Source organism: Lepidochelys olivacea, assembly GCF_965140295.1.
Source record: "Lepidochelys olivacea isolate rLepOli2 genome assembly, chromosome: 3".
NCBI lineage: Eukaryota > Metazoa > Chordata > Testudines > Cheloniidae > Lepidochelys > Lepidochelys olivacea.
Window position 1 is genome coordinate 203,472,228 of NC_140413.1, and position 25,845 is coordinate 203,498,072.

At 43.6% G+C, this 25,845-nt stretch overlaps 1 protein-coding gene across 3 annotated transcripts in view; it reads left to right on the forward strand.

The window, feature by feature from the left end:
• HAO1 (hydroxyacid oxidase 1) overlaps positions 1-25,499 on the forward strand; it is an 82,335-nt gene extending 56,836 nt beyond the window's left edge. Inside the window, exons 8-9 of one of the 3 annotated variants that reach the window (XM_084622535.1) lie at positions 23,798-23,892; positions 25,431-25,499. In XM_084622535.1, the coding sequence (XP_084478661.1) occupies positions 23,798-23,892; positions 25,431-25,478 (143 nt within the window). In that variant the 3' untranslated portion in view covers positions 25,479-25,499. Of the gene's footprint in view, positions 1-2,802; positions 3,539-15,812; positions 15,868-17,921; positions 18,084-23,797; positions 23,893-25,430 lie in introns of those variants that run through there. The other 2 variants (XM_084622537.1, XM_084622538.1) reach the window with 2 other exon arrangements.
• Positions 25,500-25,845: the final 346 nt, after the last annotated feature.

Here is a 25,845-nt window from a genome sequence, read left to right on the forward strand (position 1 = left end):
CCAAGATGAGAGGGCGGGAAGGTGTGTTTCTCTTGTCCAAGCACCATAACAAAGTTGTTTTGTTTGTGAGAGGCGAGGCCAGCTGGCATGGCTACTCTGGCCAATGCTAGTGTAGACAACTATTCATGGGGAAAGGCGGGCCAAGGAGACAGAGATCCCCCATAAAACCTTCTAAGGCCTAGTGCTGCCATGAGCTCTGTGTGGGAGGCAGCAAAGTCAATGGGAGTTCACCCACATGCAGTTCATTGCAGGGTCAGGGCCTCTGGAATCACAAATGACTGAACAGTAGAAGGGTCCCCACTTGAGCAGCCCCAAGGATTCTGCCATGATGGAACGCCCACTCTCAGCCAGCTGCTGCGGCGGCAATCCACCTTCTCCTCCCCACAGCAATGGGATGCTCCTATTGGTCTGGAAATCCAGCCACTATCTTCTCTGCTCCTTGGACAGCCATCTTCTGCTGGTTTTTGCCTCCCGCCAGGAGGAGGGGCTCTATTTTCAGTCTCCAGCTAGGTGCTAAGCATGAGCCTAGAGATGGCGGCATGTTTCTGACTGGGGCACTGCAGGCTGACAACCCTCTGCCCTCCCCTCAAAGGAAGGGTGTGAACCCCAGCGCTTAGTTCCTACCTGCTCCCACCTGGTGCTTCTTCCCCTTCATCACTTCAGTTCTCAGTCCTCCTTCCCCTTGCTGGCTCCTTGGCCTCATTCACTGAGTTTCCAGTCCCCATTCCCCCTCTCCATCCCATCTAGTGCTGCCCCCCTACCTGTTCCCCAGCCCTTAATGGCTGATTCCCTATTCCTCCTCCAATGGCAATAGCTCACTGGTACCCTTATGTGCTCCCACTCATGTGGCCCTCTCCCCTAGACGCTCCCACCCTCTTCTTTACCTTATTCCTTCATTTTGTCCCTTCACATGCATCTCATGCTTCACGCACCCCTTCTCAGTCCACCTGCTGCTTCCTGACAGCTGCTTCTCCCCCACCTCCCAGATTAGCATCACCTTTCCTTTCTACTCCTGCCCAGCGCTGCCAGGCCCTCGCAGCTGCCAGGAGCAATGCCCCTAAATTATCCCTGTGGCTCATCTATACCAGACCCCCTCCACAGACTGGAAATTAGGCCATGTCCTATATATGCATGTACGAATATCCAGACCCAGTGTGTCTCTGTGGAACGAAACGTTAAATGAATCACACAGTCCTGTATTGTTGGTTATGATTTCACCTAATGCCTGTTTTTCTGAGCTACAGGGATAAGGGAAGGGCTCACTGACACCTTCACATTTCAATCAGTGTAGGATCAGACCCAATGCATTATTGCCCCCCTGTGGACACGTATCACTCTCTTGCAAAGTAACCCCGTGTTTGCCAGCTGGAACTGGCATCTTGCGAGCTGACAATGTGCTGTAAAGGGAAGAGACCTGGAAAAGGGCAGCAACTAGACTAGTGTGAAATATGCATGGCAAGGAACATAAACAACCTCGAGCAGCTGGTTTTGTTATCCCACAAAGCTGTAAAGTTGAAAAAGGAGTTGAAAAGCAAGAGAAGGGGACTCCGCACCATCCTGCTCTGCTTACTGGCACTTTGGGCTTTGAGTCAATTTAACTTTTTATTTTTTTTTTAAAGTTTAATAGCTCAGCCATGGAAGGAAAGAGAGACACCACATTTTGAACTCCAGGTTTCTCTCTCAATCTGTTTGTACCTAGGCCCAATGGTGAGTTAAGGACAGAGTTAAAGCCTGTCAGGTTCCTGTCTTTTAGTTGACCCTTCAAGTTGTTTCAGCGTGGACTTTTGTGTGAGACTGCCCTTGTATTTTCTTTTTCAAATGTGATAGATCTGCTAAGCAGGGGACTACAACTCCCATTAGCCCTCACCCCACTACACATCCCTTTGCGCTTGGCCAGGTAGGTCCCTGAACTGGGAAGTGTCTGGGCTCCCTTTGGAAGCAATGTGGGCATGGTGAGCCAGGAGCTGCAGAGAATGCGTGAATTCAGCTGAAGTGCATGGCAAGCAGGGAGCCGGAGAGGAACTGAATTCAGAGTAGAATCCCCAGGAGTGTGTGTGGAACAAGCCATGACTACTGAGTGCAGGCCTGGGTGGGACTTATGGGAGAGCAGCAGCGGCTGGGCAGGGAGCCACTACAGAGGGACCCCAGGAGAGACACTCAACTGAACCTGGCCTTGAAATCTGCAAGCTCCTATTTGCTTGAATAGACACTGGACTGGAGAGGACACCCCAAGCTCTCTACTGGAGAGCCCCAAGGACCCAAACAATTGCTCCCTTTGCACTATAACTGTTGAAGCCTCTAGGGTATCTACAGCCTTTCCTACCAGCCCTAGGAAAATACCCTTTCCCTCAACCATGTGTCTGGGTGGTTATTGGGACCCACCAGGGCTCGTGTTTAAACACCTACCATGCCCGCCTCCAAGTTGTGGTGCACCTGGCTCACGACTGGCCCCCTTGGGGTTTGGTGTGCTCTAGCCTTGAGCAACCCCCAATACTTACACAAACAATAGTTGGAAAAAATGAGAGCGGGCCCTTCGATATATAATACACGGTGTTTGAATGAGAACGGGCCAGATCCTCAGCTGGTGATGTAAACTGGAGTAGCTCCATTGGAGCTGGGATTATTCACACCAGCTGAGCATCTGGCCTACCAGATATGCCAAAAGCAATACCTAGTGACTTTTTTACAATGATGTTCTGCATTGGGGTGAAAGAGCAAATGAGTGTCAGACCACCTGGGTTTAGAACTTCGACTCCTCCTTTTCAGACACATAATTTGAGTCTGATCTTTCTTTCCCTTGAGGAATCACTGAATAATGAGCCAGGATGCTGGTGTGTTCAAGTGTTCTGCAGGAGAGTCCATCTGGAGAGAACCCCATTGGTTTTCATTTGAAAGCAAATAGGGCAACGTGCCGACTGAGACGCGATACGCATCTTAATGAGAAAAAACGATGGAAGGGCAAATGCAAGGACTTGCAACTAACTCCAGTGTGTGATTCAAAATGTTAGTAATGCTGACGTGATACTCTCTGTTGAACAGTGTCTGGGGACCCACTAATGCTCCATAGATCCAAATTGCACCCTCAGCTACACAAGTATAATCTGCAGAAGTTCCACTGAAGCCATGCTACCCCAGATTTACATCCAAAAAACTGAGACTGAAATTTGGGCCATAACCTTGTTACACAGAAACGGGATTCGTTTAACAGATTTATTCCTTCGACAGACATACTTTTTAAAGGACTCTTTTGTATTATTCTCTGTGTGTTTTGATTCAGTGCACAGAAAATATATGTTATGATTTTAACAGATCTATTCCAATGCGTGATCAGCTTTTCCCTGTGCATGGTTCGTACAGAACAAGTTTTGTATGTTACGTAGCTGGTTTTCACTGGGTAAGGTGACTATCTATGTGAGTTTGTTGGTACTGTGCTGCATGTGTATTGATTCACTCTAGCACACTTATACTTGTCATTGATCATTTCAAAGACAGATTGTAAATATCGCATAATGAGCATACATTAAAGAAAAAAATTACATTTTACACTTGGGTCTTCATGCAGCACCTACCAGTGACTACTTATAATAATAATAATGAGTCTCAATTATTTATCATGTCTATTATCATTACGCCTAGGAGCCCTAGTCATGGGTCAAAACTCCATTCTGCTAGCTGCTGCACAAACAGAGATCACATAGTCCTTTGTATGTTACTGCAATACAAATAATCTGTATTGTGTATCCCACAGCACTTCCCAAACTCTAGAAGCACATACTTGAGTACCTTGCTGAATCAAGGCCACAGTGAATAACGGATGTGGTTATTTAGGAATCCAAAAGCAGTGAGGAATTCAGGTGAACACTCAGGAAGCAGACCATTTTCATGATATCAGGGTGGACAACCGCTATGGAGGGTGATGTTATGGGTGGAGCAATTTCTTTGAAGTGATCTTCCCTTTTTCTCCACACTGATATCACTTCACTCTTTCCTGGATTCAACGTCAGCCAATTATTCTTCATTCAGTTGCTGATTTCAGCCCGGCCCTTGGGAGATGGTTTTGTTCGGGGCTGAGGTGAAGGTAATATAGAGCTAGGTGTCGTTTTCATGTTTCTGATGTATCAACCCTTGCAGTTTCATACTGTGTTCTAGGGCTTTGAATCAGAGAGGGAGAGGCTGGATTCTTGCAGCACTCCCCGGGTGAGGGGTCTGGTGAGGCTGAGGTAATTTGGAGGCTGAAGGATAGAGCTGAGCAGAGGGTGCAAGTTCTGTTTCTTGGAGATTTTGAAATCTGGCAACATTTCAAATCAACAGAAGATCTCAAAATTCTCAGCAGAATTCTGATTTTTTTTGGTTTTTGTTTCAGGTGGATGGAAACGTTTTGTTTTGATTTTGACTTTTAAAATGTCGTATTCTATTATGATATATAATATAAATTCAAAACAAACGATTGCAATGTTCAATTAAGAAACATGTCATAACAGGATGTTTTAACATTGTCAGAATTACTGTCCTCCACCCCTCCGAATCCCCCTTCCCAGGTTTTCTTCTTAAACGAAATGCCAGTGAAATCCGCCCTGCTTCACAAAGCATTTCAGCATTGATGGAACCGCATATTCTGATGGGATGTGGTTGCGTCGAAATTTCTCTGAACGATTGTGACTTCGGATGAGGTGCCGCCCCACTGACTGCTGCCAGATCTTGAGGCAGGAACCTGTCATTCCATGGTTCACTGTATTAAACCTTGTGAAGAGGCCCAGCAGCGTGAGTAGGGATGTCTGGCCCTTTCCATAGCCGAGAGGAGAGGTCATCAACTAGAACCATCTCTGTATATAGGGGGAACCCTTGATAAGCTTCTTCGGGTATGCCTACAATGCAAAAATCCCAGCAGCAACGACTCTCAGAGCCTGGCTCAACTGACTCGGACCGGGGAGGCCCATGGTACAGGGCTAAAAATCGCAGTGTGGCCATTCCCACTGAGCCTGGAGCCAGAGACTTGCTTCTGTGTTTGTTTGTTTCTCAGTGTAGACGTAGCTTTTTAATGAACTTGCTAGGCTTAGTTTGTGCTAACCAGAGGTCCTCCTGTGTTTGGAACTGTCTGAATGCATTTGGTCTCTCTCTACTAATAACCTATTAATCTGGCTGCTAATATTTTATTTATAAAACTGTAGCTGTGGCAAATGCCTCCTGCAATGTGAAGTTTCTTTAAAATCTACAAACTCCAAATGGCAATTTTAACAAAGATAAATAAATGCCCTCACCCAGACAAAAATAAATACATAGACTTACGTACATAGAGAAATAAGTAAACACAGAAACTCCACCCTGTTCCTCTTTCCCCTGCCCCCTCCTCAGGGCAAAGGACTGGGAGGACAGGTGAGTCAGTTATTATCTGGTGTGTTGCTATTTTGCCAAGGCCAGACCTCCTCTGGTTCACAGCCTTTGGTTCATCTATGATTCTATGAGTCTTGCACCTGGGATTGAAGTTCAATTGACTTGGACTGGGGGGGAGGTGGAGGCGGAACAAACTCCAGCATGGAGGCCTTCCACTGAAAACACCCAGCAGCCAGGTATTCCAGTCTGGGGGCTGTAAACTGGAGCACAACAGCTGACTTTAACTTTCAGGGCAGGATGTGGGGAAGGAAGTGGTGTTTCAGGTCACTGGGGCCTAGGCCATTTCTTCTGTGGGATGCTGTCATGCTAGGTTAGTGGCCGTGAGTTGCTGAGCAGTGCCGGGACGCCGGAGAGAGCCAGAGCTGTATCTTCTTGGCTAGGGGGATGGCTGCCTTAATGCAGAGCTTTTCAGGATGTGGGTTAAAGGGGAAGGGGAAATATATATTAATGTGAGTCAAAGTGAATCAAAGGCGAGTCCACCTGTGAGCTGATCTTCCATAGAAAAGGGCATGTTTCCTTCTGGCACGTCTCATTTGTGACTGTATTTGAACACTCACCCCAAAGCCAGACAAAAGATGCAAAACATGCATATGACAATCCTGTAGACAATATTTTTTTTGTTTGTTTAAGGGTCATTTCCTTAAATACATTGTGCTGTATTTTGCAATACAATGCCAACGGTTGCTGTGGCTGTTGACTGTGGGATGCATATGGAATGTATTGTACATAGTAAATTATTCATTACTTAGGACAAATTTTCATTTGAAAAATCATTGCTTTATAAATGTATCAAATATCTCTTGTAGACAGCTATACCTCTCATCCCAGTGGTCTTGGGGATCAGATTAAGTGTAAATCTGTGCATAACTAAGCAGTTGCTTTTCACATTTTCTTTCAGTTTTGATTTGTTTTGAGTTAAAAAATATCAGAATTTCAAAATGCCATTCAGTCCTCGGTTCCGGTGCTCCAACTGGTTTTGTGAAACCATCATTATCCCAAAGATTCAGAATCAACAGCCAGAAAGTAATTCAGGTTTGCTTGAAATAAAATGATCTCAGGTTTGCTCCAAAAGTGCATGAACCTTAGCAGATTTTTTCAGGGCAAACCTGATGTGAGTTTTGAGTTTGCAGTGGAACTGCAAACCAGGCCAATTTTGTGCGGTTTGGGGTTTCGTTGCAAACATTGTGCACAGCTCTAGTCAGGACAAATCTGTACGTAAATGGGAGACCTTCAAGGGGAAACTGAGGTGCAGTAGGAAGTGGTGTTGGTGACTCAGTAGGTGGTACATTTCCTTATGAGTCAATACTGAACAAGTGCTCTTGTGTGGTGTTAGGAGGTGCTGTCTCGTCGATGTGCTCCTTTTTGGATGACACATGAATACCATGGTCATAGCCAAGGCCTTGTGGACTCTGCAGCCAGATGACCTGATTTCTGCAGCAGATTGGGAGTTCAGTGTCAGGATCATTTAAGTTGAGGAATGGACATTTTTTAATGGCTGGGTGCTATTTGTGTACCCAGGTGAAACCAAGGCACTGTACAAGCATCTAATGAGAGATGGTTCTTGCTTCAAAGACTTTACAGTCTAAATAGACAAATGAAGTATTGTTTTCCTATTATACAGATGTGGAGCCAAGACTCATAGAGATTGAGTGCCTGAAACCAGATCTCCAGTGTCCTAGTCCAATACTTTAACCGCAACAGTATTTTTCCTCTCCACAAACATGCGTATAAATGATGCAGTCAGCACAGTAGCACGTGTGTTTTGTGTTCTGACGTTGACTTTCTCAGTTTCTTTTATGGTGTCCTCCAATGTGCAGTTTGCTACAGATTTTTGTATTGATCACACCTTCTGCAAGACAGTTGTGTGAGGGGGATTATCGATGTTCTGGCAGCTGGGTTGGGCACAGATGGCACTTTTGGGCACCTGAGAAGAGGCAGGAAGCAGTTTTGGATTGTGGGGCAAGAACATTAGCTGAGCGTTTGTGCTGACAGGGTCAACAGGGAAGCAGTCAACCATGTTGACATTTAAACTGATGGTTTGGCTTCATCGTTAACGCTCCTTGGAAGCGAACGGAAGCAGTTCACACATCTCCAAGAGCTACTACTTCAGGCTGTCTGCAGATGCAGGAAGACAACCATATATCCCACCCTTCAACCCTCTTCAAGCAATGGAGGTGTCTGACAAATGACCCGTATGAGGAAAGCCATGTTTTGTTGCACATTGTGCCATAATAGGTTATATAATGGTCTGTTTAAAAACCTGTTTTAAAGGCTGTTTTCTCACTGTGTGAATTAAATAAACCAGGTTTTCCAAAACAGGAGTTTCATCCCATGCGATCCTCAGGATCTCTCCATGGATTGGTAGAAGCGTTTGCACTGACCCTTCAAATCTCGAGCACGGAGATCTGCCTCTTGATCTGGAGGAGAAACTGTTATTTTTCAAGTCGATTAGCCACTAGAGGGGGATGTAACACACACTTTTGCTGCTGGAATCCACATGGCTGTTTGTTAAGCAGCAGAGTGTTGGTGATCAGGAATCCTAGGTTCTACTCAGGGCTCTGAGAGGGTTGTGGTCGCTTGCATAGAGACAAGCTAGCCCATTCGTATCAAAAGGCAGTACAGCTGAATAAATGAGCGTTAGGCCTTTTGTATTAGGGACTCAGGTTCTAGTCTCAGCTTTGCTGCAAGTGACCATGTGCAACTTTTCGATCACCTTCATTATAAATGTGGCAAATACTATTTGACTGTCCACTCAGGTAGGGTTATGAGGCTTTGCGCATTAATAAGGGCTGGGAGGTTCACAGCAAAATAAGCAGAATTTGGTAGAGGTGAGAACAGACCTCAGAGTTCCCTAGTTCAGAATTCAGTGCACCTTCACCTTGATTAAAGGATAAGGAGGCTCGCTCTTCTCCCCCACACCTGGAGTGTCACCCGATTTGGAACAGGGAGTCTAAATCAGCTAGACTGTCCTGCAAAATCAAGTACCTTTGGTATAGTCAGTCAATAGTAAGACGATTTTCTTTATAAACATAAAGGCTTAGAAACAATTGTTTTACATGAAAACAGATTCTGGAGCAGCTTTGCAACAAGTTGCAGACTATGTATCTGCAGAATTGTAACGTATATGGGGGCCTCATCTTGACTGTGAGGGTCTTTAAAGAATCCAGGATTCTTTTTTCAACAGTGGGGAATCTAGCTTTCATGTCTTGCCAAAACTGCAGCTTACCTACATATATTCTCCGTACATAAATGACACCTGTGGTTTCAACTCGAGTGCTTGTTGTACTAAACGGTTACCTAGGATTGCTACATTGCACCTTAAGAATGGCTGTGTTTCAGTGGTGGGCAAGGGAATTCCTATACAATTGCATGGCCTTGTTGCTGTTGAAGCACAAACCTGGATTTTGGGAGTTTCTGGGTTGAAGTCAGTAGGAGTAACGTGACTAACCTGCTTAGGCACATTGAAAATCCCCCTGAGTGCCTAAGGTAGGCCCTGCGGGAGCCCTTGGCATAACTAATCGGATGAACCAAAGGCTGTGAACCAGAGGAGGTCTGGCCTTGGCAAAATAGCAACACACCAAGTAATAACTAACACCAAGTAAGCACATTCCTGGCCGGAGAGGATGGTACAGGAACACTCAGCGGTCAGAAGTAACTGCGTGAACACATTCCTAGGAGGTGGTACAGGGACACACACACAAGGAGACAGAAGATAAGGAGAGAATGCCAGGATAATGGATGATGATGTTTTGTTCCAACTAGCAAGTGTATGTTGATCTTTCCATCTTTGTCAGCATCACTGACACGTCATTCCAAAGCCCTAGGTCCGGACTAGGGAAACGTCCTAAAGGACCATAAAACAATGATTGTGTAGTAGACCTGGCATCTTTCTGCTGGCCTAGGGGACTGCGCCCTGGTGTGCTAATGGAGCTGGTCCCATTGTCGTGGACATGTCTTAGTATACCTGTAGCTCCTATGGGGCACTAGTATCACGCTTTGTCCACACTGAACCTGGCCGAGCGCCTTCGCCACCACACCGAGCCTGTGGTCTTTCTTTATGAACAACACTGAGGTCTGAATGGGCAAGCTGGACTCCTGGCTGGTGCAACTAACACCAGCGTTCCAGAAGCACCAGCAGCCTTCACCACCTTCCCCAGTACAAACAACGTGTATCTGCATCTTTAGGCCCCTCAGTGCTATTGACTATCCGGCCCTTAGTCTCGCTGCACCTCGGTTTCTTTGATTCCAGTAATTATGAGGCTAAATTTGATGTTTGCAAAGTGCTTTGAGATGTTCAGATAGAAGCCACTATAGTCACACAAAGTATTAGGCTGGGTCAACTGGTGCTGTCCTTCCTCACCTAGAGCGATGAGCACCTGTTGACATCAGTGGAACTATTCAAGGAGAGCATGGGCAGCACATTCAAGCCCATTCCTTTCTAAATGAGGCATCATATAAATACACTATAACTTTACCTATAAATGTCTGGGAGAGGTCTCCTTCTCCTTCTACTTCTCCTTGTACGGTCCCTTGAAATATGTGTTAACAACTTATGCTGAACAATCTGTTCCACTTTGTATTTAGCTGTGACACTCTGAGCTAGTTTCCCAGGCCTGAAGCAGAGCGCTGTGTAAGCTTGAAAGCTTGTCTCTCTCACCAACAGAAGTCAGTCCAGTAAAAGATATTACCTCACCCACCTTAATCTCCAACTGTTATTTGTCATCCCCAGCAGCAACTAAAATTAGCCGGGGTCCCTGGTGATGGGAGTTCAGTGACAATAGTCTCACTTACAGGGACTTGAAAAGTATGTAAGGGAATGTGAGTTGTCTAAAAACAATCAGTGATGACAAACCAGAGAAATAGGCCACAAAAGCACTGCCGGTTTCAAAACATGGAAGTAGTACAGAGGCAACGTGTAATGGAGGCCGGGGGAGGCTAAGCCTCCCCAATCTTCATGCCGCTGGAGGTGTGTGGGGGAGGGGCAGTGGCAGATTGGGGGCCCCAGGAAAAATCTCCCCCCTCCATGGCCCCGGGGCTGGAGGAGCTGTCCCTCCCCGCTGTGGAAGGAGGGAGAAGAAGGATCGAGTGGGGGGCAGGTTGTCGGTGGGGAAGAAGTGGAGTGGAGGCCGAACAGGGGCAGGGCCATGGGGGAAGGGGCAGAATGGGGTGGGGCCATGGGCAGAAGGGGTGGAATTGGGGGCAGGGCTCAGAGCTCTAGCCAGGGCCGAGAGAGCTCCACCATGCTCCTGGCAGAGCCTGAGAGCTTGACCCTCGCCAGGGCTGAGCGCTCAGCCTCCCCACTACCCTGGCTGGGGCCACGGAGGGGAAGGGGCAGGGGGGAGATGAGAGCAGCGAGCCACCGGCATGGCCTCGGCTGGAAGAGGTTGGACAGGGGGCTAGCCTCCCCAAGGGGAAGCGTCAACCGCCGCCCATGAAGTCGTACTTGGTACGTGGTTGCTGCTGTACTATTATATACAGATGGTACTTTCTAACTGCAATGCAAACATAAGGGGGCTCTGTGTGAAATGGTCCTCACACTGCACACTAGTTCTGAATTTTGATGATCCCTTCGGTTCTTGGCTTCTAGCTGTACACAGCTGTTCGATTAAACAACACCTAACCAATGTCACCTGTAGTGACCAACTGCTAAAGCCTAGCAGTAAGGAAAGGAGCGTACCCATAGTCTTTTAATTCCGGAGGGTCATGGTCATGGTCGTGTCTCCATGGCACCTTGTATTGGAAAGTCTGAATACATCTCCTGACTGGAAACATGAAAAATACATAGGGCAGCTACTGGTACATGGGAATAAAGGGTGGAGAGCGCCCTGCTTTGGCACCTGCTCACGGGGGAAGCCACAGTCCAGGTCCTTGTGATTTCTGAACTCAAGGACAGCTGGCTGTTAGTGCTGCAAGCCCCACAGATACTCCAGCGTAGATATGTTGGGTGGAGCTATAGGCCCCTCATTTCGCACTGGCTGGCAGACTGAAACTGCCACTGGGGAAGGATGGGGGAAAACACACAACTAGATGTGGCTGGAAAATGGGATTTTTTCATGTGGAGAGAATTTAGATTTTTTTTTAAAAAAAAAAACCAACAAATTTGCAGTTGGGATTTTTGTTTATCTGCTGAAAAGGTGAAATTTACTGTGGACAGCAGATATGATCCAGAGAAATGTTCGTTTCGTCCAAAACCCAATTTTCTGTAGCAAAACAGTTCTGACAGAAAATTTTCTACCAGTCCTTCCAGCAACACTTTCAAAAGGCAGGAGGGGGGGGTCAGAGTCATTTCTGAATATTCTTTCCTAAATGACATGGGACATATTCTGCCTAGGTCCTAGGCAGGCAGTGCCTCCTGAAATGACCACTGGTGCTGTGTCATCTTGCACTTTCCTTACATGTGGTCCGATTATAAAAGCCAGAATACTGCCCTGAATTTCCCTGTAAAACAAATAAGATATATTCCATGAGTCTTCACGTTGCAGAGGAACAGCAACAACACCACCTTATTTGCAATAACAACGTTACTGTTATTTATCATAACTACAGTAATATGATGCATTCTATTGAGCTATGTCGTGTAGCAGCTGTAACTGCTAGTATCCACAATAAACAAAGAGCTTGTGTCTGTGCAGAGAAAGAGACTGATTCATAATAAAGTTGCATGCACCACTAACATAGGGTTTTTGTGCACTTTACTATGGGGTAGGTTGAACATAGCACGTGGGATTTCAAACCCACTGAAATTCAATCAGTTCCACCAAACTTCCTGTGCAACCTGTTTTAAACTTTTGTTCTGATAAAGAAATGGTTTCTTTAAGGTTTACTGGCAATAGGCAGCTTGAATGATAGTTATGTCATTGTCCTTCTACAATCCTTCAATATGTTGGCTATTTGCAAGGTCTGTTCCCTTCTTTCTTTCGGTTCTTTCTGACACCACCCCAAACAGATGCCTGTGATCTTATATTTCTTTTTCCACGGACACCTATGGGCCCAAATGGATCATTAACCCTAACAGAAAGGAGTTATAATTAAACAGTTGCACTTTTGTAGCACCTCTGCACTTTCATGCACACCTCAAAAAAGAACACTCATTAGAAGTCAATTTTGCAGTATATTAAATATACATCTATCACATGAACTTAACCCTGACTACACCCATACACACTGGAGTGGAGACCTAATCCTTTCAGTGCCCTGCAGAAGCAAGCCAAGGCATTGCTTCCACACAGGATGTGTTATCTCCATAGGGCATAGTCCCAACCACCCTGGGCTGCTCAGGATGAGCAGAGACCGCAGTGCAACCAATTTTTACAAAAGTATATGAAAAGAGCAAGGGTCGAGTTTATGCTTGTAGTAACCTCATGGAATCCAGTGCAGCCAGAGCAAGAATGGTCCCAGGTGTATTGTGAACCTCTATCAGACTCCCCCTCACATGAGGCAGAGATAACAAGGTGACTCACAGTCCCGGGCACCCTGAGAACTGTCAGAGGGCTCTGTCTGAATCCTCTCTGATAGCAGAAAACAGCTGTGTGTAGTGATGGTTCTCATGATCTTGGAATCTCTCAGTAAAAAGACAGTTGTAAAATAATTGCTATTGACAATGTAAATCTCAGACCTAGATACCTCAGTCAATTCCTCCTGGATGCGCCCCCCGCCCCATTTCCCAATTTGGGGCTTTGTCTATTGTAGACTTTTTTCCTTTAAATCTCCCATCTTTGCTTCTCACTAGTTCAATTCCACCAGGAGTGGCAGGGACTCTCCAATAGACAAAGTGGTGGTGGCTGCTGGCATTTTAATCACCCTGCCCTAGGGACTAATTTAGTCACTGATGAAGCAATACAGGGAAATTTTTTAAGAAAAAGAAGTCTAATGTATTTAGCCTTAGACCAAATTAACTTCAGTGGAGTGGCCCCTAATTGTATTAGTGCTAAGTATCGCTGAACATGGCTTAAATATTCTAGTAGATTGTAATGTATCTCGGAAGTGCTGACTAACAATAGCCACTAGAATTAATAGATAATACCCCTCTCATATGACAGGGGTCAGTATTTTTTGTAACTCTGACCCAGGTAAGGTGACTGTGACCCAGGCAGGAAATAAAGTTAATTTGTCTTAGTGTGACCTTTTTCAAGAAAACTGATAGTTCTTAACAGTTGGTTTCCAGGAGTAAATGTTATGTAACCACTAATTTCTGACCAGGGAAATAGCTTGGAGGTTTTTTAACAGAGAGAAATTCTTCTTGGGACAAAACCAAGTAATATTTTTTACATAAATGTTATAACTGAATAATACGGAGCTCATGACTGCATGTGAAAATGCTACAGTCACTGAAATAACTGAGATTTCAACTAACTTTTGCTCTCGTTGTTGCTTACTATAAAATGGAAACACCTTATGCTTAACCGTCTGTCCCAACTTATATTTAGTTCAGACACTCTGGTTGCCTTCCTCAGACCTTAAAAGCTCTGTGAAGCTTGAAAGTTTGTACCTTCCAATATACCAAGATTGGTCCACTAAAAGATATTACCTCACCTACCTTGTGTCTCTTATACCATACAAGTGTGCATGGGCAACATTCTTGGAAATGTAAATTTGTGGCACACAAAATACTATGAAATTGTGATGACTTTGTTACATACACCACACATTATTGATGAAACTGCTGTTGTAGGCCAAAGATTTTGGTTTAAAGCAACTCTGTACAATTAAAAATTTAAATGTTACTTTTGAAAACAGGAGCCCAAATTCATCCCTGATGTAAGACTTTTAATCTTGCCAGCAGAAAGGGCCTCTTCCAATCACTTGAGAGAATTGGGTACTCTCCAGTCCTCATTTAGATTCAATGCTTCCATGATGGCATGAAGGCTACAGTCCAGCCTGACAGTGATCAGTCTGACAGCTTTGAAATCCATTGAGGAGTCAAACAGGGATGTGCTTTGGCACCTACGGTCTTTGGTATATTCTTCTCTCTGCTGCATCATCCTGCCTTCTCATCTAGCACCGAGGCTGTACCTCTCCATACAAGACCATATGGAAAACTCTTCAACGTTCCATATTTAAGAGCAAAAAGCAATGTCAAACACCACCCTATAGGAAAACTTCTTTTCACCAGTGAGGCACTGCTCGTCACAGACTGTGAAGGAGAGCTACAGCAATGTTAGAGTAGGTGTGAACTAACTTGTTATGAATTTAGACTAACCATCAGTGTACAGAAGACAGTGTTTATGGCATAAGGTGTGTTGAGTGCACTGGAAGTTTTAATAGCTTGTGCACAAGTTCTGCTCTCTCGAATCAATTGTCATCTTGAGATTGTTTCAGATAATCTGGCTTAATTCTTGCATGAGAAAGACAGCAACCTCATTTGGCCAGCTGACCAAGTACATGTGAGATAACAGGACACTGACAACACAGGTCTACCCACTGAAATTTGAGCATGCATCTGTATGGTGGCAAGACCTGGGCCACAAAGAAGCCTAGCACCTTTGACGCCTGCTTTCTTCACCATACTCTAAATATCAAGAGGGCAAACTAAAGTTCCTGACAATGAAGTATTTGAGGAAGCGAAATTACCAAGTTTAATCACTACCCTCAAACACAGACACCTCCGTTGGCTTGGTCAACTGCACCACATGGACAACAGATGTATTCCAACGGATCTTCTCTATGCAGAACTTGTGGGTCAGCCCAGTGGCCTTGAAGCGTTGAGGCCAAAGTTCAAGGTGGTTTGCAAGAACAATTTGAAAACTCTCAAAATTGACATTACCAGCTGGGAAGATGTGGCGAGTAACAGGCTATACTGGAGAGCTGTGCTGCACCAGGAAGTTAAAAAGGCTGAAAAGAGGTGGCTGGGAGAGAGGAAAGTGCAGCAGGCCTCAAGCACTTTACCCCCGAATTATTTGTGGCAAGGGCTGTCCCTCAAGAATTGGACTTTTTTATTCCTTTGTGATGCTGCAGCATGACACGTAGACGCCAAAGCCATTCAGTTAGTATGCCACCCTCTTCTGAGATGGACAGCTGCCACATGCGTAAGTAGGTGCAACATGTCCTTGCACCAGGCGTGGGATTAGATCACAGCTTCTTACCTGTTACAAATAACGTCTTGGATTATTAACACTACAGCCCATGTATCTCAGCCTCTCTACCAATCACACAAGCCCTTGGACTGTGACAAATTGCGACAAGGTGGAATACCTGGGTTGTGTATGTTTGGGGTGGTTTTTTTTCCTTTGGGTTTTTTTTTTTTTGTGGTATGACATGCCACCATGCACAAAGTATAATGATTTAATGAAAGCTCTTAATTGCTTTCCTAATGGAAAATCAACTTAATTACAATTAAAATATTGTCTGCCATGCTTTTTTCCCCCCTTTGTGTGCATGAGTTTGGGTTTACTACAATTATTACTTTTGCATTTTGTTTGTAGAGAGGAAGGCAGGATTTTTCCAATTTTAGGCCAGGAAAAGCTACCAGACTTGCATGTGAGTAACGCTTTCTTATTATGCTGTAACTTCTGAGTCAGTTTTATGTTCTTTACAACTACAGTTCCAGGAGTCAACAAATAGGATCCAACACCAGTTGGTAGGAATACTGTGCACACTTTAAAACAATACATAAAACAGAATCCACCATGAAATGAAATGCTTTAGATCAAAGCTTCTCTGGAACTCAAACCCCAGACCTTAGCCCCTTTGCAGGGAGAGCTTTGGAAATCCAGATCCAGACCTGGATTTTGCTGCTCAGGCCCATTCTTTAATATTAGTATGTCTAAGGAAATAAAGGCTGACGTTTGCAAAGCCATGTAAAGGATTTTGATGACTACTTCCCATTAAAATCAATGGGAACTGGGTGTCCAAACCCTGTAGGAAGCTTTGAAATTTTCTGACAAAATCTTTTGATTTATCCATTTGACTGTTTGCTTTTACCCGAATGGAATTTAAGCAGCTAACCTGTGTAAAAAATTAAATTTCTTACTAATGCTACATTATAGTTTCAGAATTAAATTGAGCCAAATTCAGTCAAGGAATTCAACTCACCTACTAACCTAATTCTTTTCTCTCTGGCTTTAGTATTAACAAGATGTTTTGCATTCTAATTGTAAAGCCTGGGCAAAATTAAAATAAATACATTTTCTCTCTGTAGATTCATGGACATATTTTTGGATTATCTCTATTAAATTCAAAGATCGCATAGGTTGCCTCAAGGCTACACACAGCTGGTTTTTTTTATTAATTATAAGCAGGACTTCTATTCAAAAAGTGCTTAAGAGACACTTATTGGGGCAAAGTCAGTGTTTATCTTTTTAATGCGTCCCTTGGGGTTTTTTTTTCTGCATGTACTCTGCTTTTAAGTCAATTGCTTTCATTCTTAATTTTTCCACTCTTATGATATTATTCTGATCTCACACCAGTTTTACACTGCTGTAATTCCATTGATCTCTGTGGAATTACTCCTGATCTACACTGGTGGAAGAAAGGTGGGAATGAGCTCAAAGGGACAGATTCTTACTAGTGCAAAATGAATGTGAAACACTACTGTTGTGCTTTGAGAGCATTTCACACCCCCAATGCACAAGTTTAAATGATTACATGGGTTGTGGACAATGGTGGCTCTGGCTAAAGCTAGAAGAAATTTTTCAGATGGAATTTGTTGCCAGTGTAAACTCAGATTTGACACCAAAACATTTCACAAATGTATGTTGGCGTCACTGAATTGTTTTGGCTGGGGGGGGGGGGGTCCTAAAAAATTCTGAAATTGAAATGTTTCAGTTTTTCAATTTGAAATGACTTTTTTTGTTTCAATTTTTTTGACTTCATTCAAAAAAAACCAATCAAAATTGTTAAATGCTCAAAATTGAACCAAAACATTTAATTTCGGATCAAACGAAAGGTTTTGTTCAACCTGAAATGAAATACTTTTAAACTTTGCAGTTAACCAGAAATTTCATTTTTCAGTTCAACACAAAAGTTTTGGGTTTTTTTCTGAATTGCCACTGAACTGAAAAAAAAGCATGGCTCTAGATCTGTCCTGTGTACCCTATTTTTGGTGGTGTTAGAATCCAGAATGGAGAAAATAGGTACTTGTCCTGCCTGTTCTTTCATGGATATTTCTGGTGGGTTTCTTTTGTCTTTTACAAACCTCCCTCTTTCCTTCATTACTCTGCCCACAATTTTTCTGTCAAGAGGCAGAATCTGAGGCAACCAGCATGGCAGTTTTGTGAATCATTTGAGACTCTTAATGACAAGTCTAGAATGCAAAGCAGTAATTGTGGCTCTTGCTCCTAACCAGTTGAAGGGACTGATCTGCCAGGAGAGCTACCTCTTGGAGATCAGAAGTGCAGGGGAAAAGTGAAATACCAAAAGACAGGCAGAGCTGGACCTTTCAAAGGAAATTAAAACCAATAGTAAGAAGTTCTTTAGCCATATAAATAAAAAAGAAGGGGGACTGCTAAGTATTGAGGACAGGGTGGAGATTAAAGATAACCTAAGTATGACCCAATACCTAAACAAATACTTTGTCTCCGTTTTTAATACAGATAATGAGGAGCCTTGGGGGCAACAGCAGAGTGGCTAATGGGAACAAGGATATGGAAGCAGAAATTGCCACATCCAAGATGGAAGCCAAACTCAAACAACTTAATAGGACCAAATTGCGGGGAGGGCTGGATAATCTCCATGCAAAATATTAAAGGAACTGTCACATGACATTGCAAGTCAAATAGCAAGGATTTTTAATGAATCTATAAACTCAAGGCTCGTATCCTATTGACTGGAAAATTGCAGAGATAGTACCTCTCTTTATGAAAGGCATGTTGGGGGGCGGGGGAAGTGATCTGGGGATACTACAGGCTTGTTAGTTTGAACTCAATTGTATGCAAGATCTTAAAACAAATTTTGAAAGGGAGGGAGGATAAACACATAGAGGTAAATGGTAACTGGGATAAAATACAGCATGGTTTTACAAAAGGTAGATCAGGCTAGACCAACCTTCAAGAAGATAACAGATTTTCTACACAAAGGAAATGCAGTAGATATATTCTGCTTGGATTTCAGTAGATCATCTGACACAATTCTGCATGGGAAATTATTAGTTAAATTGGAGAAGATGAGGACTAATGAGAATTGAAAGATGAGTAAGGAATTGGTTAAAGGGGAGAGGACAATCGGTCATACTGAAAGGTGAACTCTCAGGCCAAAGGGATGATACTAATGAAGTTCCTCAAGAATTGGTCTTGGAACTAATCTTATTTAACATTTTCATTTATGACCTTGGCACAAAAAGTGGGAGTGTGCTAATAACATTTGTGGTTGACACAAAGTTGGGAGGTATTGCCAATATGGAGGAGGACCGGAATATCATATAAGAAGATCTGGATGATCTTGTAAACTGGTAATAGAAATGGGATGAAACTTAATTGTGCATTACCTTGCACTTTGCACATAGGGACTAACAAGAAGAATTTTTTCTATAAGCTGGGGACCAATTGGAAGTGACAAAGGAGCAGAAAGATTTGGGTATATTGGTCAATCACAGGTTGACTATGAACCATCAATATAATGCAGCTGTGAAAAAGACAATTGTATTGTAGTGGTAGTTCATAGTCATCTTGTGACTGACACATGCACACAAGTCTTTTTGCTTATCTGTCACTAGTGCAATCCTAGGATGCATCAGGTGAGGTATTTCCAGAAGAGATAGGGAAGGGTTATGGCTATTGTACAAGGCACTGGTTAGACCTCACCTGGAATACTGTGCAGTTCTGGTCTCCCACGTTGAAGAAAGATGAATTCAAACTGGAACAGGTGCAGAGAAGGGCCACTAGGATGACCAGAGGAATGGAGAACCTACCTTACGAAAGGAGACTTAAGGAGCTTGGCTTGTTTACCCAAATAAAATGAAGGCTGAGGGGAGATATGATTGCTCTCTATAAATACATCAGCGGGATAAACACCAGGAAGTAAGAGGAGTTATTTAATTTAAGGGCCAACGTTGACACAAGAACAAATGGGTATAAACTGGCCATCAACAAGCTTAGGTTTGAAATTAGACAGAAGTTTCTAGCCATCAGGAGTGAAGTTCTGGAACAGCCTTCCAAGATGACCAGTAGGGGCAAAAACCTAACTTGTTTCAGGGCTGAGCTTAATACGTTTGTGGAGAGGATGGCACGATGAGGTTGCCTATAATGGCATATGGCCTTCTGTGACTGCTTTTAGCGAATATCTCCAATGTCGAGAGGTGGGATGCGAGATGGGGAGGGCTCTGAGTTGCTACAGAGAATTCTTTCCCAAGTGTCTGGTTGGTGGGTCTCACCCACATGCTCAGGGTCTAACTGATCACCATATGTGGAGTTGGGAAGGAATTTTTCTTCAGGTCAGATTGGCAGAGGCTCTGGGGACTTTTCACTTTCCTCTGCAGCATGGGGCATTGGTCACTTGCAGTTTTGCACTAGTGCAAATGGTGGATTCTCTGTAACTTGAAGTCTTTAAATCAAGATTTGAGAACTTCCGTAACTCAACCAGACGGTACGGGCCTATTACAGGAGTGGGTGGGTGAGGTTCTGTGGCCTGAGATGTGCAGGAGGTCAGACTAGGTGATCATGATGGTCCTTTCTGACCTTAAACTCTGGGTCTATAACAAGCTACTATTCTTTCCAGATAAACTAGGCTGTACTAGTGGTCAAAGCAGGAGGAGTACCACGTTCAGAGAGGGGAAAAGGAGTATTTAAAAGGAAGTGGTGACTGAAATATCTAGTAGACCACCTAACCCAGTCTGACTGCTGTTGAATCATGGCTCCGGCACAGTGAAGCTTCCATTGTATACTCTTGTGGTTGAATGGATGGCTTTTGGGTCTGCTTCTTCCTGAAAAATATTCCATGATTTGCTCTTACGTTATGGGTTATATCTTAACGGGTGCTCTTATTATCTGGTATAACAGATATGGCCCTGTATTTTTAACAGTATTCTTGCAGGGCCAGATTAATCTTTTGTGGGCCCCGGTGCCCAGACCCATGGTTGGCTCTGCCTCCTGCTCTGCCTGTGCTCCGCCCTGAGGCCCCACCCCCACTCGGCCTTTTCCTCCTATGCTATCAGTGGGCAGGGCCTTGGGGGGAAGAGGCTGAGCAGGGGCAGGGCCTCAAGGCAGAGAATGGGCCCCTTCTGAGTGTGGGCTCAGCGCCACAGTAAACCTGGTATTGTACACTTGTAGCTCAGCACTCATGACACCCAAGTATGTCTCTGCAGAACAGTCTCTGTATATAGGATTTATGTGTGATTGTTGGGGGAACTTTTTCAGCTCTGATATACTGTAGTCAATTGTACTGCAATGGGGAATGACAAAGGTAAAAAGAACACCAATTCAGTTTTCCAAAGCAAGTGATAGATGCCCTGTTACCTGATGAAGAGCTAGGTATTGTGAGAACGTGTCTTTTGTTCCTCTGGAGAGAGATCTGTGTTTGTTCGATATGTTCATTAATGATCTGGAACCAGGAGTGGATAGTGCATTAATGAACTTCTCAAATGATAGCAAGGTCTTGATCCTCAAATCCTTGCAAGGTTTTTGCACTGTGGTATGAGTGGATACTGCATGTGGGTCTGAGGGGAAATTAAGCAGTAGGCACGGTGCTCTGTGCTGAAAAGGCTCCGGATCTTTGCCTGCTCACTCCCTTCCTCTCAAGAGCACAGGGTGAAAAAAGGTACCCGGGGAGTTACATAAACAGAACATGAGACTAACTTAGAATGTGTGCTACTACATTCGTGCAGCATTTAACCAAAATACAGCTTGAAAGCAGTAATATCCAGAAAGCCTTAAGACTAATAGTAGTGGAGAGCAAATTAGAAGTGATTTTTGCAATGTAATATGTTAATGCAGCTTTTGGCTGCATGCATACAGCTGTCACATTTCAGAGAAGGGAGGTGATTGTCCCTCTTTATGGCTCTAGTGTATATTAGAATACTGAATCCACTTCAGGTACCTTTCCTTACCTGAAAAGTTACTGGAAAATTGGAGGTCAGCCCAGAAGAGCAAGAAAAATAGAAGGGACTGAGTTATGAGAAAAGAGCCAAGCTACTGATTTTAATAAGTGATGACTAAACAAGGGAAAATTAGAACAATCTACAAACAAAGCTGGTAGAAATGTTACGAATTATTGACACCTTGATTGAAAATGGCATAATTTTTTTAAATGACAAATTTTTACTGCTTTTTGACCATCCTCATCTGGATGTTGCCCCAAAAGTCACTTCTGGTAAAGGTGGAAAAGTAGCAACCTCCATGACTCTGCCCTGGGTAAGTATTTTCATAATTGACTTACTGTGAATTTAAGTCTAAATATTGTATGCACAGGGCCTCAGAGAGAGGCTGAAATATAAAGTATGGGTATTCAAAGATGTACAGAATTACAGCCGCCTTCAACAAATGAAATTAGTTCTGAAATATTGGCTTTTGAAATCCTGAAATGCAGTCATTTCAGGTTGGAACCCTCCAAGCTTTCATCATTGCAGTGATGCTTCCAATTATTATGATGTGTTGTTTGCATTCTCGTAGGAGCTCCAGCATGGACTGGGACCCTATTGTGCTAGGAGCTACAAAATGACAGAACAAAAAGACTGTCCCTGCCCCAAAGAACTCACAATCTTAGGCTATATCGACACAGGCGCTTTTGTCGGTCAAACTTTTGTCGGTCGGGGTGTGAAAGAAACACTCCCCTGACCGACAAAAATTTTACTGACAAAAAGCATAAGTGTGGAGAGCTTTGTTGGCGGGAGAGCTGCCGCCTCTCATTGGAGGTGGTTTTATTTTGTCAGAAGGAGAGAGACCTGCTGCAAAGAGCAGCTACATGGCCGACCTTACAGCAGCATGGCTGTTGCAGCACAATTGTGCTGCTGTAAGGTGCACAGTGTAGACATAGCCTATGTGTAAGACAAGAGACACCAGATGGTTACAGACCGGCCAATGGAAAGGAAAGGGAAACAATGAGACAATGTTGGTTAATGTGATCAGCAATTGGTCAATGTGCAACAGCAGCCTGTTATGTTTTTTTTGTTTTGTTTTGTTTTTCGGTAGGTCTCACGGAAAAGGAGGATTTTGAAGTAGGATAATGAGTTAGTTTTGTGGATCTTTATGGGGAATTTCTCCCAAGCGTGAGGGGCGGTGTGGGCGAAAGCTTCCAATGAGGAGAAGTGAATGATTCAAAGAAAGGGAAATCAATCTTTATCACTGTGTAAACAAATACCTTCTTGTACATGACTAGAAATAAGCCACCTTATCTAACCAGACATCTTGGTGGGCTTTTTTGTTATAAAATCCTTCATGTTTCCACTGTAAAACTGATAAAAGGTTCTGCAAGAAATGTTTGCTCAAAAATAGTAATCCACTACCATTTCCATCTAATTCAGCACACTTCTACCACAACCAGATTCTGACCTTTTCTCTTACCCACCTTAATTTCTTAATCATCAGGACATCCGGCATGACTAGATATTAGGGTTGGGTTGGGTTATAACCTGTGTTGCGTTATAATCTGATTATTTATTCTTCTGGAGATTATGGGATAGGATGAAACAGAGATCAAAAATCCTAAACACAACACGCTGTGTCAAGACACACAACAGATTGTGATGTAAAATGTCCAGTTCTGTCTAAAAAGGGAACCTTTTCTTCATCTTGGGATATAATGTCCTAATGACATCAGAGAGACACTTCCTCTGCTGTCCTTGGTTCATTCACAATGGCTGCAACTCAGTCTTGTCTCAGCCAAAGCAATATAAGAAAGCAGGATAATGTTCTTACACTAGGAAGGCCACTCTTGCCTAATATGTTGGGTGCACTTTGTTAAACCTCAAGACTTAGAATGTGAGGAACACCTGGTAAGCTTGGATGGAGAACAAATATTTCTGTAGGGGGTACTAATCCTGTTAGGTTTTACAGGATGTTTCAAGTAACTAAATCATAAAGCTCTGGAGAGATGACAAATTAGAAGGGGCAGGGGGTGCGGTGGAGAACTCCATTGAGCTTGCTCTTTACAGGAGGTTCTATAAGGACAGTCAGAAACATAACAACTCATCCATTTACAAGAGGGTGAGTGAGATGGTATTATGACAGTGATTAAGACTGACAAACCTAAAGGTTGGGAAAAGAGGTTTACACACTTTTTCTCTGACGTAAATATCAACATAAAAAACAGAAATGGATTCTTTGCATATCTGTTCTCTTGCTACATGGAAATACAGCAACTAAAACCAACCAACAAAGCCCTCACCTCTCTTTGGCACTTTGCAATTAGTTACATGTTTCAAAGAGACAAGGTGGGGTGAGGTGATATATTTTATTGGACCAATTTTGGTTAGTGAAATACCAACTTTCAAGTTTACACAGAGTTCTTAAGCTTCAAAGCTGGTCTCTTTTCCCAACAGAAGTTGGTCCAACAGAAGATATTGGACCTACCTGGTGTCTCTCATATCTTGGGACCAACACAGCTACAACTGCACTGCAAACAGCATATTTGAAAGTGAGTTTATGCCCAGGAAAGGCACTGTAATGATAACTATGGAGATCTATATCCATTTTCTATACAGCATGGGCAGCAGCTGTGGAAGCATGCTGCTACCCATATGCCCAGTCAATATGCTTCTGTGGGACCACACCTAGGGACGGGGAAAGAGTTAATTTGCTAGGCTAATAGAAAATATCCTCCCTTCTACATGTCTCCACGCCCCACATTGAGCAGCAGATGCAGGGAATAGGATCTCCTTTGATCATAGTGGGGTGTGATGGTAGGCCAGGGCCTAATGGGAGCTCTGTTAGTCCACTTTGTCGCAGCTGGAGAGTATCAGACTTCATTCCTTATCAGAACCATCTGGGGAGGAGCTGGGATTGCTTCGTAAAGGAAGGAGTGGAGTCCCAGAAGGGAAGAGAGAGACAGGAGAAAGGCTTGGAGATGCTGTGCTGTGGGTTTTTCTTTGCACTGTAGACATACCTTGAGTGAACTTGAGTCCAGCATCCAGTGAACCTAGACTCACTTCCAATGTCTCATCTAAACCATGTTGTGCTGGTGGTTGGGCATAACTCTGCTGTGAAAGCCCAAAGTGTGGCACAACTCAGTAATCTGTTTTCAAGCTTTGTGGCCCTGGCACCTGAGTATAACTTGCAAGATGTGAAGGGCCTAAATTTAACCCCATTGTGACTGAATGAAACAATGTGAATTAAAATTGCAGCTCCACAGAAACCTTTACAAACCAAAGCTGTGAGTGAAATCTCAGCCCCAGTGAAGTCAATGGCAAAACTCCCAGTGAGTTCAGTGGGGCCAGGATTTTACCTGGTGAGCTTTCTCTAGCTGCAGTATTGAAGCCGTTTGTGTTGTCTTGCCCCATTTTATGCCTGCAAGGGAAAAATAGTTGGGATTTTTTGTGTAGGTGCATTATTTCTGGCCACCACAGCCCTTTTCCTATAAAATTTGGCTTTGTTCAATGGATAGGACTGGTTTGGTCAAGCCAGACCTGAGCTGTGTACACCATTAGAGGTACATTGCGGAATTATTAACAAATATCTCATTAATCCCCCACCACCAAAGCAAGCAAATGCTCCGTGTGCAGTATCACAATTCATGGGGCTTCAAGGTATAGATGAGTTTGTCTACCTCGTCACAGTACTGCACTGTTCAGTATACCACACATGCAGGCTCCAGCTGGCAATTTTAATTTAAGACCCCAAAGGTAATAAATTCAGCAGATTAATATTTGGCTGGGATTGAGTGCTCAGATTGTTCAACTGGTTATTATGGAAAACACATCAGCCAACCTCGTCGCTGACCAGCGAGCAGTGGTTCTATCCCCTACAAACAAAACCTTTGTTGTACCTTCCTTACGCTGTCCCTGCTGAGCATTTGGCTCCAAAGCAAAGTAATGAATTCATAATCTGTGGCCGTTTTGATAAATCTAGTTGGACGTTCCTGTTATACAATTTACCTAATAGTTGATCCAATATAAAGGATAATATCATTGCAATGAAACTGTGTTTTCAGACGTTTGTCCTTGTTCCTTTCTGCAGGGGTATGCCCCAGGCCTTGCACTAGAGAAGGGCCCGAAACCCTCATAATTCAAATGTGGATTTCAAACAACTCAAGGGTTTGGAGTTCTGGTGATGGGAAAATGTTTAATGTATTTTTTGTTTTCAAACATAACTAGCATAAAACATGTATTTATAGATGTATGGATTTCCAGCTATACTGTTATATGTATTACCCATCATATTAAAAAATAATGTGTGCACACACAAACACACACACATATATCTGGTGTTGATATTCGTGTGATACATGGCTCTTCAATTTGGTAAACAGCATTTATTAAGCACATTTGCTTACTTCACCTAAACTGTGTGCATTAATCCCTCTCCTCCAGGATTACTTAATAATGTTCCAAACCTCTGAGTAGCTTCAAACAGCTGATATTAATGAACCAAT